Here is a 12,485-nt window from a genome sequence, read left to right on the forward strand (position 1 = left end):
TCAGTTAGCTCCGCTCACTCGTATCCACCTTTGTCTGGGGCCACAAGGTGACCAGGATCGACAATCATACCTTAACTCAGGGGAAGACATGCGGTCGGTTGGCGCTACCTAATTTTGTTAAGTACTACTTATCGCGAGGCCTCCTTATGGGCAAGAATTGACTAAAAAAACAAATAGAACTCCTGGAAGTAGTGGGAAGAGGTATCAGTATCCTCCTGGAGCCTTAAAGAAATAGTCCACTCGCACCATATGGATAAGCCCTCGGATTTTTAACCACCACCCTCGGTCAACACAACCCACTGGATCCTGAGAAATAGACCGATCCCTATCACCTTTGGCCTCCAGCGACTCTCCCCTATTAGGATAATCTATCCCTCAGAATTGGGGGCAAGGGGGTCAGCTGACTGGTTTGAAAAAGCAGGAATCAGGAGGGTGACTCAGGGGGGTGGACATCCCTAATAACGATTTTTTCAAAAAATTCCAGATCAAGGACTCTATTACAAAGGCAAGGGATGTTGACCTCTAAAAGATTCCCTCCCCGATATGGGTATGGCTGCCAGAGAAGAGGGTCCACTAAAAAATGAGGCATATCAACTCCGACTCCCGGGCCCTACTGAGGTGAGACCAAACACCACAGTGCATGGTAAGGCACTGGGCTGCCCGATCCCATCAGTCTTGTAAATTAATTTGGCTTAGGATTCCTCCCTTTCAGGTCGTCTCAATTTAAGTTCATTCATTTCACACATCTCACTAAGCAATGGAAAGATACATCTCCCAGACCATATCCCCAGACTGCCCTAGGTGCCTCCTGGGCACCATCCAAACGTACATTTACATCTTCTGGAACTGTCCCACAATCAAAACATTCTATGATAAAATAACCGATCTGTACAACGTGAAGTCTGGCACCAAGATACTATCATTGAATCCTCCCTCCTCAGCCTTAAACCCCAAGGTATCACCAGGCACCAACACACCCATCTCCGAGCATTTTACATTTCGGTTACAATGACCTTCATGAGCTCCTGGAAGAATAATGGGGCCCCCTCAATCACCTTCTGGCATAACTCCCTATTTGCCAAAGCAGCTTTAGAAAACCTGAGTCTGAAACTGAGGAATAGGAAGGGGGAGTTCACCCAGATCGGGGGCCCCATCGTGAATGCCACTCCAGAGACCAGGTTTACTTGATGGAACTTGAAATGAGACTGCCTCCCCCCGCCCCCTCCGCCCCGCCCCCTTTTCCCCCATTCCTTCCCCAAAGAGAAGTCATCTGCCACACGTACCATATAACGTTATGGTCCAACACATCCACGTTGGTTTTCTGTCCGAGCGGCCTATCCCGCTATACACCACTCACCTGAAATTGTATACCGTGGTTGAATGAATAAAATGTTACAAAACACAATCTAGAATGAAAACTCATTTATTTTAAACAGATCGTTGTGTTTAGTTTGTTGTCCTTGGCTACATATGGTGCGAAAGAAGTTCAAGATTCATACATTACAACCCGTGGCCAGTCGACGCCAACTACCACTTAGAAACGGGCTCAGGACAGCTGGGTAATAACGATGATGTAAACTCGTGCGTTGTCATCACACAGGAGCAGCTTATTGCTGGCATAGAGAGAGAGGAAAGGACTCAGAGGCGCCAGGAGGATGAACCACTGATGAGCAGGATGGCAGCAGCACCAGCGATAGTTTTAGGCCCCTGTTTTTTTTCTGGTAAGTTTTAATCCTTTCGATTTAAAGCTTTCGTGACTGCAATGATTCATCTTCTTTGGTTCTTTCGGTAAAGTCACGTAGAATGAGAATAAAATATAATATAATAAATTGATAAAATACTTTACCGAAAGAACCAAAGAAGAAGTTTTAATCCCTCTGAGTTTATATAATTAAAACAAATACTTTACAAGCAGTCTTTTCAATATTGTGTATCTTTAAATTTTGTTTGTTTAATTTTAACTTGCGTGGTGAAGTAGCATTTAACTCGTTTCCATACATGTCAACAAAGCAAGTTGCACCAACACACACGCACACCATAAGCACTGCCTAGGAACCCTACGATCATTCTCAAATATCGTATTCTTGATGGAGACTGCTTGCAGCAAAATGCGGCCTTGGGAGTAAATTGTGAGAAAAGTGGCATCATTGGGTCTTAGAAAAGCCGTTTGGTACAGACCCTACCGCAAGAAGAAGGAAGCAGAATATGAAAATTCCAAGAGAGTTAATTAAACGGTTTTGAGATATCTATTGATCTACAATGTTAATGAACACCTATTAAGTCCGGCATGGCAAACAAGGGGGTTGGTTGGCCAACTCCCCATCCGGCAACCTTTGTCTCCGAAGTTGCAAGACTTACATATAATATAGGTTACTCATTAAAGGCGGTCAATTAATTTGAGGCCCAGGACCAGCTCGGATAATTGTCAATGGTGTTGGCCGCGAACAGGAATCAAACTCGTGTTGCCGGGTTCGTCGAGCAGGATAGTAATCGTGCACCACCATTCCCCACTCGCGAACAAACACATACACACGAACCCACTTTGGAGCTACTACGATGTCTTTGAAGGAGAGTTTCCACTAATGACCAGCTCCATGTTCTCAAAACACACCGAATCAACGAACCACGTCGAGTGCTCAAATAACCATTTGACAATGCGAAGATTACGAAACCTGTTCCCTGCAGATCCACAATTGGATTGTGAATGAGTTTTTACACGTTGACCAATGAACTCGTGCTTAGTGACTGATCGACGACGAACATCGTCCCACGTCCTGTGACCGACGATGGCCATTCTCAAATTATGGCCTCGACATTCCAAACCAGCTGCTCGGTGAAGTCTCACGCAAGAGCGTGCGTCGTTAGAACGTTGGTTAATGGACAATAATCAAGGAACACGTCGGTACAGCGTCGTCAAGACGCTTAACTGGGTGGGAAGTACGACCTGGGGGATTGTTTCAAAGCCGGCTTCCCTGCAGCCCGCCGATGTTCACGGTGAGGTTGGTGTAGAGGGGGCTCATCGTCCGTTTCACCAGCAAGTAGTGCAAAGAATTCAGGCCGTCCCACTTCATCCGTGAAACTGCCCGCCGGATCAGGTGAAACCTGTGGAATAAAAACAACAAATATCCCCCCGTATAGCTTTTAACATATTGTTGGGGTAAGTGCTGTTAGTCAGCAACGCCTATGAAGGCTGGCACGGCACACCTATGAGGGGGTGGGTGGCCACTACCACGCCCGGCCACCTTTGTCGTTCCAGTGGTCATGTTTGCGATGCTTACACAGCACACCTGGAAATAATTTGAGGCTGAGTCGACCAAGGTAGGCTCAGGACCACTTCACATAATCGTCACAGGTGTTGGTCGTGAGCAAAACTTAAACTCTGGTCACTGCTTTCATAGCACAGCGTGCTAACTGCTATATTACTGCTCTCCACACAATCAAGTTCACACATTAGCTTTCACATTGGTTCACACACACAAACGCTCCCAGCACGACGCTGACTCATTACATCTAGCGGAGGATTGTTCCACTGAAAAAAAATATTTTTTGCGCTTCAGTTTGCAAGTGCAAGTTAGCATTTTATTCAATGTTAAAACATATTTCATGTAAACTGGTTCGTAAGTATACTCTTTGGTTCTGCTGGATTATTATTTTTCCGCCTGAGGACGACCGCTTGTGTAGCGATCAAAACGTCGTGCTATATTATTGCTTGTTTTATTTTATTTTTCTACCTACGTGACTTTACCGAAAGAACCAAAGAGTGTGGATTCGTAAGTGTGGGTGTTCATATGTCAGGTATTAGTAAGTTCAGGACTGCCTGTATTAATTGACAGCAACTCATGTTATGTAATCTACCACGCACCAGACCTTAAATTTGTGAGATGTCAAAGAGCTAAAGTAGCTTGGTCTTCTGGAAATAACTGGGTTTTGTTAATAAAACGGATAAACAATATGAATAACGATTATGTCATCATGTAACTGCATCACCACCACACATGATTCTAATCTTTATACAGCACCTTCACTCAAGGTGCCAAATAGAGTAAAAAAAACGGTCACAGAATATAATTATTTATACTGTAGCGGCATGCAAGGGTTGAGGAATGAAAAAGGATACAGGGATCAAAGAGCATAAACCATCAAGTGAACTCCGGTCATCCTCGAAGCAGTAGCTTTTGGCTGGCCATTAAACAAAGATGGTCACTGCATCGCACGCTGTCAGATGTGCTTCCGATATTAAGTAGCCGCTGGAGTTATACACTTGCAAAGCATTTAAATTTATAATATATATTTTTTACTATTTGTGTTTGATTTGTTGGCCTTCCCCAGCACCTCTGATTAGCACGGTTGGCTACGTACTATGCGAAATAAGTTAAACACACATACATCAGGAAAGGAGAGGTGATGGACGGGAAAGGAGTGGATGGGCGAGAGGAGGGATGAGGAAGATAATGGACGCACTCTCGCAGAAAGCAGTTCAAAGGCGTGAGGAAGAGCAACTACAGACAAGTGGAGAGGCAGCAGCAATGCGGTGGTGATGAACTAGGGGTACCAACAATTTCCGAAGCTTTGCGTCCCTTTAAAAATGAAGGTGTTATCTGCCAGTTTATCATGAGAGTTTATACAAATGGGAGGAAACCAGAATACGCTGATAAACTGTGTATTAGCATAGGGATAAACACATATCCCGTACAGGTGAAACAGGTCTAGTTCACATTTTTTGCTGTACCGCGTACTGCTAGAGCGAGGGAATGGCTCCTCCACGCCACCCACCCACGGGGATGGGACTTTCACAGCCCATCCAAGCGTGATCCATCAACCCTCGGCAATGCTGCCTCCGCAGTGCTGGATTACCCTGCTGCCACTTGGAACACAGCCAGCACCACTACCACTGCGCATAAATTGAGGACACAGAATTATGTTGATTGCGATTTATGATCAGTCCGAGCGAATTCTATACTGACCGTTGGGGGTTGGGCTCGTTGTGAGCATCGGCCTTGTGTTTGACCATTGTGTACCTCCCGATCCCCGCTCTGGGCCGGGAGACGTGCAGGCCACTCGCCACTGTCCTGCAAGGGGATTTCAGACAACGGTTGTGAGATGTTAACTCCCTTGCCTGGTATACAGGAGGTCGTGGGTTCTATCCCGACCCCGACGTCTGTATATTTGGAGTTTGCATGTTCTTCCCGTGGTGGCATATATTTTCCCTGGGTCCTCCGGTTTGTCCCTCGACAGTTAGAAACATCTGTTTATATTATTTGGCTGCTGCTATACATTTCCACATGATTATAAACTATAATTTTGTGATCGCCAGGTTGCTTTTGACAAAGAGCAACATAGCTCAGTCGGCCTTACCTGATAAAATAAAAAAATATTTGAGTTTAGTTTTTAGAACAGGTAACACCCAATTAGCTTTGTTCTTTTTCAGAGGCGACCTGTCTACCTGTGTTGATAGCTCATCATCATCGCAGTCATTGATATCATGTGATTTGTGTGTGGAGCGACTGCATTGGAAAACGCGCTGCGAGAGTGGGCGCGGAGCCGCGGCACGGGCGCACGGTGAGGTAATCGCTCGCAGGGGCGGTTGTACCGCTGTGCGCCGCGACCGCCTAAGTGGTGGTGTGCGCAGAAGAGTGAACGCGGAGCCGCAGCGTGTGCGCGTGTTAAGAGGAAATCGCTCGTGGGTGCGGTCGTACCGCTGTGCGCCGCGTTAGCGTGAGTGGTGGCGTGCGCGGAAGCGTGAAAGCGGAGCCATAACGTGTGCCCGTGCTAGTAACGTGTGCCCGTGCTAGTAAATAATCGCCCGCAGGTGCGAGCGCGGTCGCGGCCCTGCGTTAGCGTTGGCTGTGGTGTACACGGGTGAGTGTGGGTTAACTCCGTGCAGCGGTGAACCAGCAGTTTAGCTATGTCCCTCAGAGAGGGCGCTAGCGCAGGGGCGGTGGGGCGATCACCAGGTGGAGGAGGGAGCGGACGTCGCGCCCCACCTGCCCAGCGAGGGCGGTGGGGTGTACGGAGGCCCTCACACATCTCCTCGCCACCGGCCACCTCCCATCACAATAATCATCACAAGCGGCAGTCGTTGTTGTGAATATCATCAAACTATACAGGCAGATCAACACGTCTCATCCTTCACAGCCCGTCTCTGCGCATGAAAAAAGTTTCACGTGCACATCCCGTCAGCCACACGCACGGCCTGAGCGTGCATACTATCATCTCTAATGAGCATTTGATGCAACGCTGGTTGCAGCCTTGCACACAAAGGCCAGTTAGTGGAAATTCCATATTCTTATGGCAGAAGGGAGGCGGGGTGATTCTCTTCGATTTTACGTCTATTGATTTCCCGACCACAAAGTGCGGCTCATTATCTTTAATCATAACTGATTTTTTTCGTCAAATTGCGCAAGTAAAATGTTGTGTTGTACACCCTCCTCCATCCGAGGCAGACAATTTAATAAAGTGTCCACGTGAAGTACTATTAATTACTGCTTGAGTAGCATCGGCTCAGCACGGGCGCGATGCTGTTTAGCGATCCACATGGACACCATGTTTAACGAATACGTTATAAGGTCGGGCTCATTACAAACAAAGTGCTTTCCACAAATGAACCAAATACCTTATTCATCTGGTCAAGAAGCATAAACCATCACGTGAACTCCGGTCATCCTTGCAGCAGCGGCTTTTGGTTAACCATTGAGCAAAGATGGCCACCGCATCTCGCACTTGCAGATGCGCTTTGTGGCTGCCTTGAATGCTCTTACTCCCGATATTAGGAAGCTACTGGAGCTATGCAATTTTGAATATAAATTGAAAACTAATTTCTTTAGGACTGCGTTTTGCTATTTGTTTGTTGTCCTCCCCCCACACCTCCGATTAGTACGGTTGGCTACATTGTGTTAAAGAAGTTCAACATACATATGAAAATAGGACGATGGGCCTCTTTGTCCATGAGATGTCTTTATTTCTACGGGACGGATTCACACGTTTACTCGCTTTCTCCTGCAACGTCTCGAGCTCCACATCCCCTCTCTCTTTTAACCTTTTCCTGGCTCCGCCCTTCGATTCACTCTGTCTCCACCAATCCTCATCTCTTCCCCTCTCATGAACTAACCATCGCCCCATCTCAATCACCGACTTTCCTGCTATTTTCCATTTTGAACGTCCCAGCCAATCCTCTTGCTCCCCGTGCCCTAACCAATTAGAGCGTGAAGTGTTTTCTCCACCCGTCTTGATTGACCGGCGATTCTTGGTCTTTGACGAGTAAGCGCCGCTCTGTTCTCTAGTTCCAGGGACTGTGTGGCACGAACGTTACACATACATTAACAACGGGGTACAAACGCCTACTGGCACAAGACAGAGGAAAGTAGAAACAAATTACAAAATGTACAGTGGACACCTACGGGCTATCTGGCCATGGATTGTGATGACGATGTGAGTCTATGAGTATCTGTGTGAGTGTCCGTGTGTGTGTAGCGGGGAGCGGTAGTGTAGTGGTTAGTGCGCTCTGCTATGAACCTGGCGACCCAGGTTAGACTCTCACTCACGGTCAACACCAGTGACGATTATCTGAACCGGTCCTGGGCCTCTCCTAGGTTGACAGCCTCAAATGAGTACCTGATGCGATGTGTAAACATCGCTAGTCGGGAGACAAATGCGGCCGAGCGTGGTGTTGGCCACCCATCTCCTGGTGTGCCTTGCTGGCTTTCATAGGTGCTATACGGGGATCTTTTTCTTCGTGTGGGGGGGGTCTGAACAATGGTGCCAGAAAGATGTGCCACTAATTGAGCATATTGGCACGACAAGACAGAGGAAAGGGGAATCAAATTATGAAATGTACAGTGGACATCTATGGGCTATCTGCCCAAGGATCGTGATAATGATGATGATAGGCGTTTTGCTCCTCGTTGTCAAAGTCAGCAGCATCAGCCTCCAAAATAAAGGGATGATTGGCTGAGTCAACACTCCCCACCCTTGATCTGTGATAGTGAACTCTCGAACCCTCGGCTATCGCGAGTCACTCGCTCTACCGCTCTGAGTCGGTCAAGGCGAGGTAAGGAACTCACTCGGCGATACCAATGTTAAATACATGGGCAGAGCTCGCTTAGCGCTCCTCAAGATGCGTATTCCCTCAGCGAAGCGAGCCCTAATTGAATCAACGCTCAAAGGGGTCATTGTATTATTTTATACAACACAGATATGCGTTTCGGACAGTAAAATATATTAGGTCTTCATTGGAGTATCGGTAACAGTGCTAATAGTAAAGATCATTGTTTCATAAAATAATAACTTATTATAATAACATTAGTAAGTATCATGTACTGTACTCATGAGTGCATTCTACTTAACTCCTACAAGGCAGCAGTGAGAGATGCGGTTGGAGGAGCTGCTGCGCTCGCAGTCCGGGTCATTTTCTGAGAAAAGCTCCAGCACCTCTGTGATCCGAGTAATGGTGAGGTTTTATTAGGTGAGGCCTTTATTTACGTGTAGTGACTAACTCGGAGATGATAAGACTTGGAGGCACTTCTTTATTACCGAGCACCATCGGGATTAATACACTTAATATTTAGTCCGTCTATTATCGGCGATGCAACTCAGATAGGACTAGCGGTGCCCCGAGATGATAAAGACAGAGATGACGACAAGAAGAATGGTGAAGACGACGAGAAGAATGGTGAAGACGATGAGAAGAATGGCGACGATGGTCTTCAGCAGCACGATGGGGATCCCTCTCCAACAACAGCTCCGAGGTCCCCCACAGGGGCCCCTCTTATGCTGTCAGCGTTGCCTCGGTCTGCCGTCGACCACGGTCCATTTCTGGAACCTTCCAGCGGGTTCCTGGTGTGCCCCTTCTGTGACATTTCCCCTAGATCCCCCTCTCGTGTATATCCTGGCCTGCTGACGTCAGGACTGCCATACGCCGCAGATCCCCTTTTCTGCCAGCAGCCAGTGCGATGCCACTACATGTATTAAGTCATGGCTATACGATTACTTAATAGTAGCCAAATGTGTCGTAGAGCCCTGACATGAACATTGCAGGACCTGACTATATTTTGCACGTGGTGATCAAACGACATATTCTTGTCAAGTAAGGTGCTGATGCTCTTTAGAGGAGTAGAAAACGTATCACTGAAGTCAGCAACTGCCACACCTAATCTTCCCACACTTTCACCTGAGCCAAGAGGGCCAACCAATAGTACTTTATATTTTCTTGGATTAAGCAGCATTTAGTTTCGTGAAACTATACAAACACCACTTGCGTGCAATCTTCGAGATATTGCTGAGGCTCTCCATATCTAACTTTGACTTCACTGTGGTGTATAATTTTGTATAATCAGCATATCTATAAAACTGGATGTCATGTGATGAGATGCCATCGGCGATCAGAGAAACGTTAAAAATAGGAAGGGTCCGAGGGCGGTTCCCTGTTTAATGACAACTAGGCATGGCATAGGAGATGACTGTTCATCACCCAGCTTGACGAACTGTGATTGATCATGCAGGTCGAACTCAATCCATCCCAGTGCCGTACACAATACACCAAACCTTTAACTTAGCCCCAGGATGAGTATCTCATGGTCACTGGTGTCGAAGGTGGCTGAGAGAAGATCGAGGCCAACCAATGCTGCGGTAGACCGGTCATTCATGACCAAGTAGAGTTCATCATCGATCTTTAGTAGAGCTATCTTAGTGATGTGGAATTTCCAGTATGCCGAATACAACCTGTTGAATCTGCCCATTGCAAACATGTGGAGAAGTAACCGCTGCAGCTAAATTCATTCTATTACTTTTTAAAAGTTTGCAGATTTGAGATTGGGTGATAATTGCGGGGTCACTAAGGAACAAACTAACTTTTTTTTCAGGAGTAGTGTTAACTGTGCCATTTTAAACCAGTCTAGGAAACAGCCCTCGCTGAATGAAAGATTTCCGAGGTTGACTATTAGCAGTACAAGCACGTCCAAGCATGATGTGAGAATCGACGTGTGGATGTAGTCAAGCGGCGATGTCTTATTTGGCAGCCATGCGATGAACTTCTACACCTCGGCCACTGACATTGGTCCCAGGGTCTCAGGTTTTGCATGGGTTCCAGGTTGATCAAGCTCATATAGCTGACTGTGTAGCCTTCAAGTTTGAAACTGCCATCTTGAACGTCGCACGTAGTGCACACATCGGGTTGACTAGTTGATGGGTGGTTGGAGTGCAGCAGACACTTCACGATACGGCACAGAGCACAGAGGTTCTGTAAGTAAGTAAGACTGTCCTGAAACTAGTTTTATTCCAATATGCTCCAGCCTCCTCCGGGTCTGCTTCGGTGTGATCGCTTCCAATGAATGATAACATGGACTTTCCCCATTTTATTTGTGCTTGTTCAGATGGAAACGAGTTCACTAAAAACAGCAGTTATGTAAATTTATAATTGAGTTGCAAATTAATCGACCGTCGATGGAGGATTAGACACGCTGATGATGACCAAATGTTCTAACTGAAAATATGGTGGGGTAAAAACGTTTGCAGTCTCTGTATAATATTGTTGTGATCAACTGTGATCTAAAATACCCACACATCCAATAACATTGGTCACAGTTACGGCATTGGTGGACGTGAAGATGCAATCCATTATATTTCCAGAGTGACATGTTGCGTTGCTTACGTAATGGGTTAAACTATCTGTCGATAATATAATCTAAGCGAGATCACTGTTGATTTTACCACAAGAACGGGTCGGTCTGGGACAGTTCAGGTAACCTACAATCCAGCAGACTGGAAAGCTCGGAAAATAATTCCTACGAAGGTAAAGACGGAGGTCGATAGATGACAGTGGTCATAAGCGACCGCATTCTGTTCGTTATTTTCATAAGCAGCAGCTCAAATGACGTGATTGTTGATGAATATCTCAGGACTTTCACGCAGATTTCTTCACAGTGAATCAGTGCTATCCCTTCAATATGTGAGCTGCCAGTGACAGGCTTCCTGCAATGGTGCTGATGTACCATAGCGTATCCATTCAGTGCAGCCTCATGGTCACTTACGTCCGGTGAGTTGTCATATACCAAGGTTTGAGGAACGACCAATATGTACTCTCCACAATCGTTAATCAAATCGTGGATCAGCGCCATACCGTTGACTATAGAGCATGCATTGGCCAATCCAAATTTGAGGAGCCCTGTTCCAGGGCTTGTATCGATATCTGACATCAGCAGCAGTATGGCTATGAAGGTGTTCTTCCATGATTGCGTGGCTGTAGGGCGGAAGAAGAACCGACTAGATCTGCAGCACAACCATGTGCGAAGCATTGCAACAAGTGACAAACACGTTCGGTTAGGGGTCAGCATTTCCATAGCAGATCGTAGTACATTGGGTGCAGAACTCGAGTAGTTTGAATTGGAAAGTGGGCCAGCACCTTCTTATGCACGTTGAAAGCTGGCCTGAGTCTGTTAGCGAGTCCCACTGAAGTATAGGCGACGTTTGGATGAGATAGAATCGGTTTGTCGATATAAGCCAAGATAAATTCCCGGTATGGCCCCCATTCTCCACGGAAGATATGAGGTTTTACTTGACCAGACCGCTTGGCTCGCTCAGCGGGAATCCCACAAGAGCAGGTCCCAGCTGCAAGCAGCCAGAAATCAGAAGCCATCACAAGGTTTTGTTGCTGTTATTGCTGATGTTATTCCTGCGGAGGAAGGGGGTGAAGGGGGGCTGGGCGCAGAGGGGAAGTCTCTCACCGTCTAAAGAAGTCATCATCCTCCCCTCCCCAGCCCCAGTAGAGATTCGAGAAGCCGTTGATTGTCTTGAACTGAGCCCTGGACAGGGCAGAGACGCCTCCGAAGGACTGCAGGTACGGCAGCCTGGGAGTGCACAAATTAACACCAAGGACATAGATCCCCATAAAAGAGTACCATAAATGTGAAAACATCTGTTTTGTTTTCCTAATGGTGGCTGGCTTGTTGAGGAAGAAGCGCAATAAGTAACCCCAATTGCATACACGGGCACGTGCGTACGCACGAGCACGTGCTCTTAGCGAGTAGCATCTATGAAGGCCGGCAAAGCACATGATGGGGGTGGGGTGGCCAGCGTAATGCCCGGCAGCTTTTGTCTCCATAATGGCGATGTTTACACAACGCACCAGGCTGAGTCGACCTCACATACTCCCACTACTGATTCAGATAATCAGCACTGGTGTTAGCCGTTAAGTGGAGATTGAACTCGGGTCACTGGGTTAGAAGGACACTAATTGCTACACCATCTGACATGGCCATTATGAACACCCACTCCACCCACCCCATGACACCTCACCCACCCACCGCACCTCACCCACCCACCGCACCTCACCCAACCACCGTAACTCACCCACCCCACCCTACTCCACCCCATCCCACCCCACACACTCACTCATCCTCATACCCACTCAATAACCTACCTATTCAGTCACTCAATCACCCACACACTCATTCATTCAGTCACCTACCCACTCAATCACCCACCCATCCTAC

General features: G+C 47.1%; 1 protein-coding gene across 2 annotated transcripts in view; it reads right to left on the reverse strand.

Annotated features, from left to right (window-relative positions):
* Nucleotides 1–1,407: 1,407 nt before the first annotated feature.
* The window catches only part of LOC116955428 (beta-1,4-galactosyltransferase 2-like), a 79,849-nt gene continuing 68,771 nt past the window's right edge, over nt 1,408–12,485 (reverse strand). For both annotated transcript variants that reach the window (XM_076053106.1, XM_076053107.1), the window contains exons 6-8: nt 11,718–11,840; nt 4,965–5,069; nt 1,408–3,102 (exon numbers count right to left, since the gene is read on the reverse strand). In XM_076053106.1, coding sequence (XP_075909221.1) covers nt 2,958–3,102; nt 4,965–5,069; nt 11,718–11,840 — 373 coding nt within the window. In that variant the 3' untranslated portion in view covers nt 1,408–2,957. The remainder of the gene's footprint in view (nt 3,103–4,964; nt 5,070–11,717; nt 11,841–12,485) is intronic.

Source organism: Petromyzon marinus, chromosome 59 (genome assembly GCF_048934315.1).
Source record: "Petromyzon marinus isolate PM22_M1 ecotype Great Lakes invasive population chromosome 59, UKy_Petmar_22M1.pri1.0, whole genome shotgun sequence".
NCBI classification, from domain to species: Eukaryota; Metazoa; Chordata; class Hyperoartia; order Petromyzontiformes; family Petromyzontidae; genus Petromyzon; species Petromyzon marinus.